Here is a 16,204-nt window from a genome sequence, read left to right as displayed (position 1 = left end):
CAAACCATGTGTCTGACAGAAGACTAGGATCCAGAACATACAAAGAAGTCTCAAAACTCAACAGTAAAAACCTAATCTAATTAGAAAATGGGCATAAGACACAAACAGACATTCCACTGAAGAGGATGTACAGACGGCAAATACGCACGTGGAAGGACGGTCCACATCACTAGCTGTTAGGGAAACAGTCATTAAAACCACAGTGAGATATTGCACTCACCTCTCAGAACGGCAAAACCAAAAAACAGTGACGACCGTCAACGCTGGAGGGGATGCAGCAAAACAGGAGCCCTTGCACATTGCTGGTGGTAACGTAAGATGGTTCAGCCACTCTGGAAAAGTTTAGCCCTGTCTTACAAAGCTAAACATACAACTACCATACGAGCCAGCAGTTACACTCTTGGGCATCTACCCCAGAGAAGTGGAACCCTGCGTTCACACCAAAACCTGTCCACAAATGTTCACAGCAGCCTATTTGTCATAGCCCCAAACTGGAAACAACCCAGGCGGCCTTTAACAGATGAACGGTTCCATACTGTGAAACACCACTCGGCAATAAAAAGGAACAAACTACTCATAAATGCAACAAGTTGAATGAATCTTGAGGGGCTTATGCTGAGTGAAAAAAGCCAATCCCAACAGATTACACACTGTACCATTCCATTTATATAACAATCTTGAAATGATAAAACTGTAGAAATGGAGAACAGATTAGTGGCTGCCAGGGATTAGGAGGGGATAAAGGAGGGAGGGAAGTAGATCTGGCTCCAAAAGGGTAGCACAGGAATCCTCACGGTGGAATGTTCTGTGTCGTGACTATACTGATATCAATACCCGGTTGGGATACCATGTAATTTTACGAGCTGTTGGGGAAAACCGGGCAAAGGGCACATAGGATCTTTCTGAATTCTTGCAACTGCACATGAGTTGACAATATCTCAACATAAAAATTTGAATTTAAAAATGCAAGAAACCCATTTACGTTTTAATTTGAGATAAATAATAAAGTTTTGCTATAAGTATGTTCCACACAATATTTGGGACATACTTGTACTAAAAAATATTTGTTATCTCAAATTTAACTGGGAGTCCTGTTTTTTATCTGGCAACCCTACTCCTGGGAAATTCCCCCAGGTAAGAGGAGACACCTGTCATGTCATTCATTCACTCAACAAATATTTCTTGAACACTTACTATGTGCCAGGCACTGCTCTAGGCACAGGGGATACAGCTGTAAACTCAGGCCACCCCTACCCTCGTGGTGCTGACATTGTAGTGGGAGGAGAGAGGGAATAAAGATGTAAAGAACTGTGCAAATAAAATCATTTCATATGGTGGTAAGTGTTACAGAGAAAATAAAGCAAGACAGTGTACAGACAGAGCCGAGGTAGAGAAAGGGGAGGAAGGTCAGAAAGTCAGAGAGGGCTTCCCCGGGAGGGCGACATCTGAGCAGAGACTTGAAGGAACAGCAGGAACTAGTTATGCAAACATCTGAGGGAAGGGCCTTCCAGGCAGGGGAAACAGCATGTGCAAAGGCCCTGAGGCAGGAACAAGCTTGGCGGACTCCAGGAGCGTGTGGCTGGAGACATGGTTGGCGTCCAGTGGTCCTAAGAACCCTGTATTCCCCACCCCCACATGTCAGAACTAGAAGACCCTTCTGAGACATGAGGTCCCACCATGGCAGAAACTGAGGCCCTGGAGGGCCGGGATCTGCCCAAGGCCACCCCTGGTCCAAGTGCCTCAAGTTCCAGCTGGAAGCCTTTGCATCTGGGAAGGGAAGAACCCACATCTGCACCAGATCTGGAGCAGGAAGGGAGGGCACGGAGGCCTGCGGAGGCCTCCTCACAGCCCGGCCTGGTCAGCTGGCTTCAGGCCAGGCAGGGCCTGGCTCCTTGGGCCCTCAACGTGCAACCACTGACCATTCTATCCGGTCAAATATGCAAGTGGCCCTCGGGACAGCAGAGGAGAGCATAGCTGAGCAAGCCTTATCGGGGCCCCGCCCCAGCTGCCAGAGGCCAGGTCCCTGGTGTCCCCTGACTCACAGGTCTGCCTGCAGCCAGGGCAGGGTGGGAATCCAGCTCCCAGGAGCACCCAGACCAGACAGGGCAGGGCAGGAAGGGACAAGACCAGCACCCTCTGCGCGCAGAGGCTGGGCAGGGACTGGGAGGTGACTCTCGTTTGGGTGGAATTCCATCCCCCTGAGCTCACCTCCCTTGGAGCACATTCCAGCAGGGGCCAGCCCCGTCCCAGCTGGGCCCCCATCCCCAGGGCTGCCTCTCTTGGGCTCAGTCACCACGCTCCCAGAAAGGGGTTGTGGAGGCCCCCTCCCTCCCTGGGGCCCCCAGAGCTCCCAGCACACTTTGCCCTCAGTGGCCGGCAAGGCCTCGATGGCACCCCCGGCCCGGTGCAGTACCATCACCGAGGCGCAGAGAGCCCGGACCCCCCCGGCCCCGCAGCCCAGCTTCCAGAGCCAGGATGCAGCAGAAGCTGGCTCTGAGCTCAGTGCTCGGGGATGCATCCACAGGGACCCACCTCCCTGTCTGCTCTTCTGTGTCCCATAGCCCTCCTGCCCCAGTGCCCATTTCCTCAGGGCTGTGCCCGGCTCTGGGCTTTCCCACTACAATCTTCCTGCTGGCCAATCCTGCCAAATGCCAGGGCTTCAGCAACTGCCTCGCGTTGGTGGCTGCCAGGAAGTGGCTCCAACCAAGACCTCTCTCCAGGCACCAGTGGCCCCTGGGCATCCCCATCTGATGCCCACAGGCTCTCCCACTCACATGCCCAAAAGCACCCTAGTAATCATCTCCCCTCAAGTCCAGTCTCCGCACGCCCCAGTGCCTGACCCCAGTGAGGAAGAGCGCCCACCCATCCACCCCAAGTGCAACCCAAGGTGGGTCCTGCCTATTCTGCTCCAAAACAGCTGTCCCTCCTGCCTACCCGTGGTCCCTGCTGGGTTGGGGCACCAGCTGCCACCCTGCCCCCTTCACTCTGTTCTCCGCTTTGTCCCAGAGAGGGCCAGAAACCTGAACACGGCACTCCTCCTGCAAAGTCTCCTCAGGAACTTCCAGCCTAAGGGGGAAGCCTGCTCCTGGACCCGGCAGGCAAGGCCCTGCACTTGACCCCAGCCGCCTCTGCAGTCTCATCACCCATCAGCCCCTCTCCCCAGATACACGCAGTCCGCCCCCACCTGACCATGCTTTTTCAGGACTTCATGCTTTTATAGATGCTGTCACTTCTCCCTGAACTGCCCTCCCACCCATCAGCCCCTCTCCCCAGATACACGCAGTCCGCCCCCACGTGACCATGCTTTTTCAGGACTTCATGCTTTTATACATGCTGTCACTTCTCCCTGAACTGCCCTCCCTCCCACCTGCCTTGTCCACCTGGAGGACTCCTACTTATCCTTCAAAGCCCTAATAAAGGGTCTCTTCTTCTTGCCCCAAAAGTGTCCAGACTCCTCCGAGAGGAAACTGTTCCCCCCTCTGAGCTCTTATGCACCTTCTGTGTTGCATTTCTCCTGTGGTGTTTAGCCCTGAATCATCATTTTTGCTCCTCTTAACCGCCTCTGTCACCAGACAGAGCACCTTGAGGGCAAGAAGTGCGGTGAGTTCATATCCTCACTGCCCCAAAGGTGGTAAAGAAAAGATTCAAAGCCACAAAGATTCCGCCATCCAAAGATTTCAACCCGGGGCTTCCTTGGTGGCGCAGAGGTTAAGAATCCACCTGCCAATGCAGGGGACACGGGTTCGAGCCCTGGTCCGGGAAGATCCCACATCCCACGGAGCAACTAAGCCCGTGCGCCACAACTACTGAGCCTGCACTCTAGAGCCTGCGAGCCACAACTACTGAGCCCGTGTGCTGCAACTACTGAAGCCCACGCACCTAGAGCCCATGCTCCGCAACAAGAGAAGCCACCGCAATGAGAAGCCCGTGCACCGTAACAAAGAGTAGCCCCCTCTGGCCGCAACTAGAGAAAGCCCGCGCGCAGCAACCAAGACCCAACGCAGCCAAAAATAAATAAAATTTTTTAAAAAACCAAAGATTTCAAACAGCAATTTAAAGTTTTCTTATTGGCTCCTTTGGACTACCACCCACTATGAGCTATACCTTCAACCATTAATAAGAAATACAATTCAAAGTTAGTCCAGTGCAAATTTCTTGTGAATCATTTTTTGTTTGCTTTTTAAATTGCAGTGTAATTACTCAAGTTAATCTTTAAAAAATGACTTCATTAAAATGTAGCTATACTTTAAAAAAAAACCCAAAGATTTCAACCCACCGCTTCTGACGCCTCTCTCCCTCCCAACCAAAGATCCTGATTCCAAGCCCCCTGTGTGAGGGTGTAAACCTAACATTCTACAGTCCCAACCTGAACCGTCTGTGATTTCAATGTCAAAATACTATGGCCCTAAAATTCCAATAGAGAGAGACTCTGATTCAAAAATCACGTCCCCAAAGGACCTGTTGGCTTCCCCCATTCTTGTCTTCTACCGTGACCCCTCTGATTCAACCCTGCAGACCACACAATTGCACAAGACAGTGGGGGGGGGGGGGGGCAGGGCACAGACACCCCCAGCCCTGCGTCCACATCTGCAGATGAAACCCTGGCTCTGCCTGGGCTGGACCCAAACCGGAGACCTGTGAGGGCAGGTGCCCCCCGCGGCATTATTCCTCTTGATCTGCCAGCTGAGTCGGGGGCACCCTGCCACCTCAAGGGCCGCCCGGAGGACAAGCCCTGAGTCTCCGCTCACTCAGCCAGCCACCACCTCAGCTCTGGGACACACACCCCTTCCCCCCCCCCTTTTCTCTCACACCAGCTGCCAACAAGCCCCAGAGCCTGTGGTCAGGTTGAGTCTTGTCTTCTCACAGCAGGAGGAGGGAGCCCGTGATAAACACATCTGTGATCCTTCCCAAGACGCTCAGCCAGGAGCGGCTGCAGGCTGGCCCCTCTCCTCCTGCCGGTTCCAGCTCCACTGTGCATGGGGCCCACGGAAGCCTGTTGTGGGCAGAGTTTCTGGAACGGGGTCCCGTGCCTTTGAATAAATGGCAGGCTGCAGGATCCTGGGGGGTCTCCAGTGTGTACCCTCACCTGGCCCTGATTGGCACCTGGGATCCAGAACAAATCGAGGATCATAGTGCCATTTGACAGATGAGGAAACTGAGGCCCCCAGAAGGGATGGAACCCAGAGCTGATACACACTGAGCCTTACCTTCCCCAGGCTAGACGGCTGCCCTGCTCGTGGCCGCTCGGATCTGTGTCTGGGCCCTTGGGGTGCCCCATGGCTGGGAGTGAGGGGCTAGGCTGGGAGACCACCTTCCTGCTGTGCCCTGGCCGAGGGGTGTGGCCACTGCCCTGCGTAGCTGAGGGCCAGTCCGGATCCTTTCTGGGCCTCTGTTTGCCCCCCCCAAACCACAAAGGGGCTCGACTGGTGGTTAATCAGGCCTTTCCTGTGTACACTGGGGAGTCCCAGATTCTACCTCTCGGCTCTGGAAAACATATAGTGCCTGGCCGAACTGCCCTTCCAGGAGGTGACCCTCAAGCGTCCTCCTGAACCAGAGCGGAGCTAGGCAGCAGGGGATGGTGGGAATGCAGGGGGCACCCTGAGCTGGGAAAACCATTCCTGCTCAGAAGTGTCAAGTGAGGCCCAACCCGTGCACCCCACCAAGGATGCCCACACCCCGTTCCTGACCCCGCCCAAGGCCTCACTCTGCTGACCTGGAGTCAGTCTCTGTGACTTCTGACCCCCTGCTCCAGCACCATCAGTGGCTCCCCAGTGACCACAGGGGACTCAACCATTCACTCCGTACGTACATAGAGCGCCTCTGTACACCAGGCCCTGGGGTGCAGCTGTGAATGTGATGCACGAGGTCTCTGTCCTTATCAAGCTTATGATCTGGGGAGGGGAGAAGGCCTCGGAACAAGGCACTGCCCGGGGAAAGGCTAGGAAGGGGTTGAGAGGGAAGCCTCTCTGCAGAGGGGATATCGGAGCTGGAACTCAAGCAGTAAGGACAGGGCAGCCCTGAGGGGAGAACCCACGGCTCTCACTCCCTGGCCTGGAAGGTGACCTTGCAGCCCTCTGGCTGCAGCTACCCCTTCAGGGACTCACAGACCAGCCAGTCTGGGCCCCTGAACTGGCCCCAAGCCCCTCCTCTGGGCCTTTGGCCACTACCTGGGTTGCCTCCACCTCTCTTCTCTGCCGAGCCAAACCTCACTCATTTTCTGGGGCCCACCTACTCCAAGAAGGCCCCTGGGGTTGACCTTACAACGTATGACGGTCCCATCATCTGCATCACCCGAGAGCTGCCCTGAACAGCAAGCACAGCCCTCATGCCTGCTGGAGCTGGTGGCTCAGGAAACCCTCTCCCATGTGGAGAGAAGGGAACCCTCCTACACTGTTGGTGGGAATGTAAATCGGTGCAGCCACTATGGAGAACAGTATGGAGATTCCTTAAAAAAAAAAAAAAAAAAAAAAAGAACTACCAGGGCTTCCTTGGTGGCGCAGTTGTTGAGGATCTGCCTGCCAATGCAGGGGACACAGGTTCGAGCCCTGGTCCGGGAAGATCCCACATGCCGCGGAGCAACGAAGCCCGTGCGCCGCAACTACTGAGCCTGCGCTCTAGAGCCCGCAAGCCACAACTACTGAGCCTGAGGGCCACAACTACTGAAGCCCACATACCTAGAGCCATGTTCCACAACAAGAGAAGCCACCACAATGAGAAGCCCGCGCACCGCAATGAAGAGTAGCCCCCGCTCACCGCAACTACAGAAAGCCTGCACACAGCAATGAAGACCCAACACAGCCAAAAATAAAATTAAATAAATAAATAAATAGAACTACCATATGACCCAGCAATGCCCCTCCTGGGCATATACCCGGAGAAAACCATAATTCAAAAAGACACATGCACCCCAATGTTCACTGCAGCACTATTTACAATAGCCAGGACATGGAAGCAACCTAAATGTCCATGAACAGAAGAATGGATAAAGAAGATGCAGTACATATATACAATGGAATACTACTCAGCCATAAAAAGGAATGAAATTGGGTCATCTGCAGAGACGTGGATGGACCTAGAGACCGTCATACAGAGTGAAGTAAGTCAGAAAAACAAATACCGTATAATATCGCTTATATGTGGAATCTAGAAAAATGGTACAGATGAACTTATTCGCAAAGCGGAAATAGACACACAGATGTAGAGAACAAATGTATGGAGACCAAGGGCGGAAGGGAGGTGGGATGAACTGGGAGATTGGGATTGACATATATACACTACTATGTATAAAATACATAACTAATGAGAACCTGCTGTATAGCACAGGGAACTCTACTCAGTGCTCTGAGGTGACCTAAATGGGAAGGAAATCCAAAAAAGAAACCCTCTCCCGCCTGATGTGTGTGGGACCTTCCTTCCCCCAGCTAAGCGCTCTCTCCCTTCATTCTCACTGTGGCCGGACCAGGTAGCCACACAGGAGGAAACAGGCGGAGAGGGAAGCCACTTGTCCCTCTCCTGTCCACTCCCAGGGATGGGAGCTTCAAGGGCAGGAGGGACCCCATGACCTATGACCTCAGCCCTAGGAAGTGATCTGAGCGTAGAAATCGGGAGGAATGAAGAGCTGAGAACCCTAGAGGAATGTGCCGCCCTGAGCAGGAGCTCCCGGCGCAGGGCAGGGCCTTGCAATCTACCCCGGCCATCATCCTAGGACAGACCAGGTGAGCAGCCTGCTGCATGACTCACCGTGGCCGCCTGGGAGGCTCTGACACACCGGATGTGGCCGGAGACTGCAGAGGAGGGAGGGAGGGAGGGAATCCCAAGGCAGGAGGAAGGGCTGCTCGTGCCTCCCATTCGTCTGTACACGGGTGGGCAAGCCACCCCCCAACACTGCTTACCAGACAGCTCCCTCCCTCGGTCTGGGGTCACACCCACCCCGTGCTGAGGACCAGCTGTGTGCCAGCCCTGGGGAAGGGCTCTCCTGCCTTCTCCCCACGAGGACACTCCTGCCAGCTCTGCTTCCTTCCCGGGGAGAAGCGAGCGACAGAGCTCGGATCTGAACCCAGGCAGCCCACCGCCAGCCCACACTGTGCAAAGGACACCAACCCGAGAACCAGGCGCCAGGCTTCACATCCTGGCTTTGCTCCCGATTAGCACGTGACAATCCCTCTGTGCCTCAATCTCTTCACCTGCAAGATGGGATAACGATGTTACCGTTCACAGGGACGCCGTGAGGACGGAGCGAGAAGACTGCTGGCCCACGGACATGTTCTAGCAAACCCAGGTCAGCTGGCACCGAAACGGGCAGCTCGAGGCCCACCCTTAGCCAGCATGTGTGTGTTTGAGCTCCTATAGTAATCGTCTTTCTTTTTCCCTTTTCTTCATTTTTTAAGAGTCACTGGTGACTACCAGTTTTAAATGCCAACGCCTAAAAAAATGAAGTGCTTGTGCATGAAAATCTGGGTCTAAAACCAGAGGATGAGGCCACCCTGGGCCGGCATTCCCGCACTGCCTCCACGGGCTGGAGCCAAGCCGGGGGCCCCACGGACGGGGTCTGTGTTCCTTGGTTCCTACAGCCCTGGGCACGGTTTCCCCCATTCTCGTCACTGCTGCTCCTGCCTGGCCCCCCCAGTGGTGCCCACACACACCCTGTCACTGCAGCGGTCCGGCCTCCACCCCGGTGGCATGGAGCCCTCCCTCCCTGTCTGGCCTGGCCCATCAGAGCCCCTCCTTGCCCAGTACCTCCGGGGCCTGCGGGTCCTCACACAGGCAGGACCCGCCCTCCTGTGACAGCCCCACCCCATAGGCCCTCACTGTACTCTGCCGGCAAACCCTCCTGCTCCCTTGCCTCACGGGATGGGGTGTCCATCCCCTTTGTAAGCGAGCCACCTCCATCAGAAGCATCCTGCGACAGCCTGGACTCTCTTCTAAGCTGAGCCCAGAATCTAGGAGGATCTGAGGAGGCGGTGAAGAGGGAATGGTCACCTCCATTATTTTGAGCTCCAGATCTTGGTTAAGGCGACCAAGGATACACCACCAACCCTGGCATCTGCCCCACAGCAGTGACTCCTACTGAAGTCACCTCAACTCCTCCCCACAATCAGAGTTTTGTACAGCTGATTTTGTGGGCCCGAGGATGAGAGTTCACATCCGTCTCTCTTTCCATCTTGCTGAGTTACATCCAATGTTTAAACAGAGATTCGATTATTCAACCTCGTCGGTAACTGACAAGCGTCATGCCACACAGAGATCCTGACCAGCAGCAAATCGACCACAGATGCAAGCAGAACGAGGCTACGGGCAGAGCCCTGTGGCCCATCGCCAGAGACCCAACACCAGTCGTTATGAATAAGCCATTTTGCAGCATCTCCGCAAGAGCCGCCCGGCTCCCCTCCCTGGCTGCCTACCTTTCGGCCCGCCTCGTTATTGTGTAAGTTCATGAGAGTCCGGGCATTCTGCTTGATCTCCCGGGCATCCACAAAGACCTTGGCGAAGCCGATGCCGTAGCGGATGTCGGCAGAGCAGCCACCCCACTTCCAGCCCTCGTCCCGGTGGTACTGGCCTTGCTTCTCCTTGTCGCAGCCGCAGTCGCTCAGGTTGCCCTGGGTGCAGGCAGCAGTGATGGCGTGGGCCACGCCGGCTGCGATGATGGCGTAGGTGAAGGCGGCCTCCCGGCTCCCTGCGGGGACAAGAGTGGAAAGGCTGGGCTCAGGTCCAGGGCGTCCTGGGATGGGAAGGGAGGCTGAGCTCACTGTTGGGGCTCCACAGAGACTGACTGAGCGCCCGTTCCTCGCTCCGAGAAAGCTCCGTCCCAGGCACCCCCATCACGCCATCCCCGTTCAATCCCCAGTCACTGAACGCCCTTGGGGAGTCGACGGGGCAGCGGAGGAGAGAGGCTGGAGTCCCTCGAGAAGAGGGACTCCTCTGCGGATGACCACCCACTCCCCCCAGGCTGATGTGGCCATGCCCGCTGCACACAGGCACAGCACTCGTGGCACCTGGTGACAGACTGTAAAGCGGCACTCTGACCACCACAGTGTACCCAGGCTCTGGAGCCAGAGGCCTAGGCTGAAACCCCAGAACATCGGTCTGTAGCTCTGTCACCTTCAGCCGCCACCACCCCCTCCCTGGGTCTCAGTCTCGTCGCTGGAAAGTGGGGACACAGCAAGAGTCCCTTTCTCACGCGGATGATCAGAGAGTAGAGTTTGTCCATGTGAAGCTCTCAGCGCCCTGCCTGGCTCGTGGTACCTGCCTGACACAGCAGCTCCTGTGCTCATGGCCTTGCTATCGCTGCTGTGTCACCTGCCGTCTAGAGGTCTGGACCCCCGTGGCCCCCTCACTCGACTGTGAGCATCTCCAGAGAAGGCTGGGACCTGCATCCTCGAGATTCTGACTGACACAGGAGACCAGGGCTGGGGGAGGGGAGAGGGACGGCTCGCGGGCAGGCGGGAGGGACAGGACAGCAGTGGAAAGGGCCAGTGGGGGCCTGGGGAGCTGCTGAGGTGTCACTTCCCCGCAGGGCTTCCCAGCTACGTGGAGGTGGAGACGGCCCTGCTGGGGGGCTGGGAGCCACACGTTAAGAATTTACAAGGGCCCTGCAGGGCGGTGCTGGGCTGTTGAGTGGGGTGGAAGGGTCCTGAGTAGCTGGGGTGCAGGAGTGGGGGGCGGTCACTTAGCTCTGGTGCAGATACGCCCTGCCACCCAGCCTCCCGGCCTCCCTGGGTCCCAGAACGGCACCTCCTGCCGGGATGGAGACGAACCCAGACCCCGTGCCTAGTGTGGGGGCTCAGCGCGTTTGCTCTCGGAGCCAGGGTGGGTGGGGGTCAGGGAAGGACCCCGGAGGAAGAGGCCCCGGAGGTGGAGAAGTGTCTCAGGATGCCGTCACCCCGACTCAGGTGGACCTTCTCACCCGCCCCTCCTTCACTTCGCAGCCCCCTCACCCAGGCTGCTAGGATGCCAGCAACCTGCACGCCGACCCCCGGCCACCGCTTCCCCACCCTGCAGACACGTAGGCCTGTCCACCTGCTGGACCGACGGCCTCAGCGTGCCGACGCCTGGCCCTGACATTCCACGGCAGCCCTGTTAATACAGGGGTGCTGGAGCCCATACGCCCGGATTCAATCCCAGCTCTGCCACTGACTGACCGTGACCTGGACCAGTTCCTCCTCCGCCTGAGCCTCAGTCTCCAGGCACCAGCTCACACTACTGAGAATCAAACCCATGAGAAAAGGATACACTGGAGGAACCAGGCGACGGCGAGATTAGACCCTCACAGACATCAGAGAAAGAATCATCAGATGGAGAGCATACAGAGAATAAGACGGGGGGAGGAAATCTCTGTTCCACCACTTTCTAGCTGTGTGACCTTGGGTGAGTCACCTAACTGCTCTGTGCTCCAGTTCCTCCTCTACAAAATAGGATGACAGCCACTCACTTTAATTAGGGAGGTTGAGAGAACTAGAAAGAATTAACAAAGGTAAAGCATTTAGCAAAGGGCCTGGCATGAGACAGTGACCCCAAATATTAGATTTATTACGATTTCTATTGATGATGGTAATAACAGTCCCTTATAAGAAGGCTGTGAGGTAAGGAGTAGGAGTTTTCATTTGTTGAAGAAACTGAGGCCAAGAGAAAAGTCTGGTTCACCCAGGCCACCCAACTGGTGGGCAGCAGAGCTGAGCTGCAGTCGTGGCCTCTGGACACCCTGTTCAGATCAAGAACTTTCCCCGGGGAGCAAATGACTGCAAAGTGCAGCGGCCCCGCTGGCAGCCTCTGGCAGCTAAAGGGAAACTGTATCCCCTTTATCAGACTCAGAACAGAGCAGCAAACTGAGGAGGGGTCGGAACCTGGCCCGCCACCTGAGACTTGCCCTTCCCCCAGGCTCTTCCCTGGGGGTGGGGCTGGGGACAAGTGTGTGGGGTTCTACCACACAGCAGGTGGAGGTCCCAGGTATCTCTGAGCCCTCTGAACAGCGCATGCAATGCAGATGGCTTCTGCTCCTACCCGGGATCCCCCAGCACATCCCAAGGTGGGTGGGAGAAGGGCAGCTGCACCCTGTACACACACAACTCCCCTGAGTTCAAGGTGCACTCCTAGACCAGAGTGAAGTCCATCATGGGCCATGGCCTTCCCTCCCCACCAAGCTGGCCCGCACCCACGGCCCCCGAGAAACAGAGGGACCATTATTCTTAGTTTCCGAGCTCCCCGGGACCCAGGTACTGGCTGTTGCAGACCAATGCTTCCAGATGCTAAAGGGTCACTGCTGACTCCTGCCATTGACCTTGACCTGGGCCTTGCCCACCAGTGTTAGACTAGGACTGCCCAGTCCCCATACTTCCCCCTCCTCACTGACCACCAGGAAAGCTGCCCTGGGCAGTGGGCTGGCCGTGTAACTAATGTCAGGCCTGTCAACCTGTCTAAGCCTCTGTTGCTTCCTCCATGAAATGGGCTTAACAGCATCACGGGCTGGTGAGTGGACTGAATCACAGAGCCCGGCATGGGGTACGTGTTCCGTAAACACTAGCCGCTGCTGCTGTGATTACAATTACCACCAAGTCCATTTTGCCTCGTTGAGCTCCATGATGCCCTGAAGGACACGACAGCCTCACGCAGAGGCCAGTGTGTGGGGCTGACTCAGCCTCCGGCTGCCCAGACAGACTTGGGGGGTCCCGAGGGAGCAGGGCCCGTGTCTGTCTGTCTCCCGCTGTTTACAGCCCCCACGATAGTGTGTGACGGATGAATGAGTGAGCAGACCTCACTGCCAACCCCACCCCGCCAGAAGCTGAGTGACCCTGGGCAAGTCACTGGGCCTCTCTGATCCTCCACTTCCGTATCTGTGAATCTCACCCAGCTGGCACCCAGCGGGTGGGGGTCCCAGGTATCTCTGAACCCTGGGACCAGTGCATGAATAAACTGTAGTGAGTATTATAATAACTACAATGGATGGAATTACAAGTCCCCTGAGAGGTACAGAGAGAAACTCCCCCGCTTCAGTTTTCTCCACGGCCCTCCTGCCATTTTAGACTTATTTGTTTGTCGTCTGTTCCTCACACCACAGCCACCACTCCTGCTGCCCCTACGGCATAATGTCCTTGAAGGCAGCGCTTTGTCATGTGCCCTTCGTGTCCCCAGGGCCTGACATGTAGGAGGTGCTCAGTACGTATCTGTTAGATGAATAGATGGATGGATGGATGGATGGATGGATGGATGGATGAATGAATGAATGCTCCAAGCAGTGGCCAAAAACCAGGTGAGCTTCATTTAGTGCTTATTACTAGCCAGGCTCCGTGCTAGGTGCTTTGGGAAAGTGTTCTGGTCACCTATTTATAGGGAAACCAGCTGACTGAGGTTCAGAGAGGCTCTGACCAGGCAGGTGCGGAGCAGCGATGGGCTCCACCCGTTCGGCATGACCTCCCCCAGGGCGTCAGGACAGAGTCTGCCCAAGGCCTGGGGTTTCAGGGCTTTTCAGTGCAGGGAGAGGGTAGAAGGAAAGTAACCTTTGTTAAGCACCTGCTATGTGCCAGACCCACCCTTGCGGGTGTTTCCCAACAGCCCCGTTCGGTGGCCACCACTCTCCACAATGTTACCGATGAGGAAACCGGGGCTCTGAGAAGTAAACTGATTCACTGAGGCCACCAACCCAGAAACCAGCCAGAACTGGGATTCCAGGCCCAAGCTGGCAGTGTCCTCCCTCAGGCCCTGCTCCAACCACCCTTCCAGCTCCTCGTTGTGTGGCAAAGCCCACGGTTGAGAGAGATTCTTTTGCCTTAAGGCAGCAACCCTGATCAAAATGCCTTTATTTCTGCCATTCAATTGTTACCAGTTAAAACATCAATAAATAATTTATAGGACCCATTCAAATGGGATGGCCTCCTGAGAACAGGGTTTGATGGCAGAAGGAAGGTAGACGAGGATCCCAGAATCTTAACATCCCAGATTCCCTGCGTGAGAGGCCACCTTAACCTCCATCCATCCATGCCTCCTTCGCCCACCCCAGGTAAGCAGCAGTTCCTTATTGTGTCTGTGGGCAACTGAGGCTCGAGGAGGTGACTTACAGAGGCAGAGCCAGGATGCAAACCTAGGGGTCACAGGCCTCCAACCACTGCGGAGGACACCCCCAACCCTGACCCACGCTTGGAGCTCCCGGGACAACCCCACTCTCAGCCTGGGGAAGCCCCTCCAGGTGGGCAATTTCCCGAAGCTGTCTATTTGTCTCTTACTGGGTGTCTGCAAGGGCAGTTCTAAGGTGAGTCTTATTGCTGCAGAAGCAGAATGAGGTGATGGTCCCAATGGCACACAGTTCATAAGAAGAACAGCAAAGTCATAAAATGCTTACTATTTGCCAGTCTCCTTCCTAAGCACTCAGTACAGATCAATTCGCTTCATTCTGGCAACAACACTGTGAGATGTGGAGCATTTGTATCTCCATTTTACAGATGTGGAAACTGAGGCCCAGAGAGGCGTGTACTCTGACCAGGATTCAACCCTGGTCAGCCTGGCTCCAGTCTGACCCTCTCTCCTGCCTTAGGGTTATGACACCCACCCCAGTCCTACTGACTCCTGGCCCAGGCTCTTTCCCGACTCTTCCACGTGGGGCCAGTAAGCAGAGGACACTGGGCTTGGCTTACTGCCCATCACTGACCATTGCCCCTCTAAGAACAGACCTAGCCCCCTCCTGCCTTGACCACCTACCTCTCCCTCCCGTGCACGAGCAGAGGAAGAACCTCCATCACACCTTGCCTCCCCTCAGCCCCCCTGACCTAGCCACGTGCCCTGTTCCTTCACTCAACAGATATTGCTTGAGCACCTACTATGTGCCAGGCACTGTGCTGGGGGCTGGGGAAACTGAGAGGAGGGATTCAGACATGGCCTTGGCTTCTGAGGGGACAGAGAGCGAGATCCTATCACTCACTCAGCGGCAGCCGAGGACTCTGCAGACGCAGGACAGGGAGGTGCCGGGAGCAGGGACCACCTGGGGTGGGGGTTTTTGAGCCGGGAGGAGCCAGCCATGAGGCTCTCTGAGGAGAGAGGGGGCTCCTGGCTGACAGGTAGCCCCTGCGGTGGCCCTGACCCGGCCTGGGCAGTGGCGGGAGCAGGTGAGCCCGCGGGGGTGGGAGGAAGTGGGGCTGTTGGGGCAGAGGCAGGTCCTGCCGGCCCTACCATCCTGCCCTGGCACAGGGCCCTCTGTGCCCGGAACAAGAGAAGAGTCTCCCAGAGCCACAGACATAAGGCCCGTGGGTTCATCCTGGAAGGAGAGGTTCACAGAGGCCGGGAAACTTGCCCAGGCTCATCAATGACTCAGCAGCGAGACCTGGGGGATTAGGACCAGGGTCTCCTGGCTCCCAGCGTGGAGTCCTGCCCTCACCTCCACCACGGCTTCTTTCACTCTCAATCCACCGGCATCTCCAGGTAACCTTCCACGCAGAAGCTCAGGTGGCCTCAGCTCAGAACTTGGGTAAGATGGGGCCTATTAGTCCCTCCGCCCTGCTCCTTACTCAGGGCGGGGTGACCCTGAGCAAGGACGCTGGCTCCCCGGCCTCAGCTTCCCCACCTGTGAAATGGGATCCACCAGGAGGACACTGCCAAGCTGCCCTGAAGACGAAACGAAACCTCTGTGTACAGAGAGGCCCCGTTCCCCAGGAGGTGCTTAGTAAAGACCGCTGTTATCACAGAGATGAACCCGGGGAGCCCGGCTGACGCCCTCCCCGCATTCCAGCTCCATAACGACCCCGGCGGGTACAGAGGAAATACACTGATGTCCAAGCCTGCCTGAAAGATTCCATTCCACCGCCCTGTGCAGCCACTGCAAATGGTTTGCACCGGAATATTATCTGGGTGTATTTACGGTATCTTACTGGAAACCACAAAGTGCATTGTATTTTTTTCTATTTTGCTATTTAAAGCCAATGGGTCAGAGGGTGAGCAATCTGCAGTGACACCAGCTGAAATATATGATGAATTGGAAAATACACAGACGGAAAAAGGTTGCCTTTGCCAGCCCCATGGCATGACACTCACAGCCCTTCTGGGCTCAGAATACCACATCTGGCTGTCTTGGAGCAGAGGAGCTAGGGGGCCTCTGGATGAAGAGACAGAAGAACGGGGGCTGCAGGGGGCACGTGTCTGGGCGGGGCCTGGCTGATGTAACAGGCCCACAGAGATGGACTCTGGTCTCGCAGCCGCCGCCCTTCTCTCACTCCTCCGTTCTATC

At 56.1% G+C, this 16,204-nt stretch overlaps 1 protein-coding gene across 1 annotated transcript in view; it reads right to left on the bottom strand.

Moving 5' to 3' along the window:
• The window catches only part of WNT7A (Wnt family member 7A), a 68,055-nt gene that overhangs the window by 35,612 nt on the left and 16,239 nt on the right, over positions 1–16,204 (bottom strand). Inside the window, exon 3 of the mRNA XM_059937739.1 lies at positions 9,402–9,673. Within this exon, the coding sequence (XP_059793722.1) occupies positions 9,402–9,673 (272 nt within the window). The remainder of the gene's footprint in view (positions 1–9,401; positions 9,674–16,204) is intronic.

The sequence above is a fragment of the Balaenoptera ricei genome, chromosome 11 (assembly GCF_028023285.1).
Source record: "Balaenoptera ricei isolate mBalRic1 chromosome 11, mBalRic1.hap2, whole genome shotgun sequence".
NCBI classification, from domain to species: domain Eukaryota; kingdom Metazoa; phylum Chordata; class Mammalia; order Artiodactyla; family Balaenopteridae; genus Balaenoptera; species Balaenoptera ricei.
This window is presented reverse-complemented; position numbering and strand designations above follow the sequence as displayed.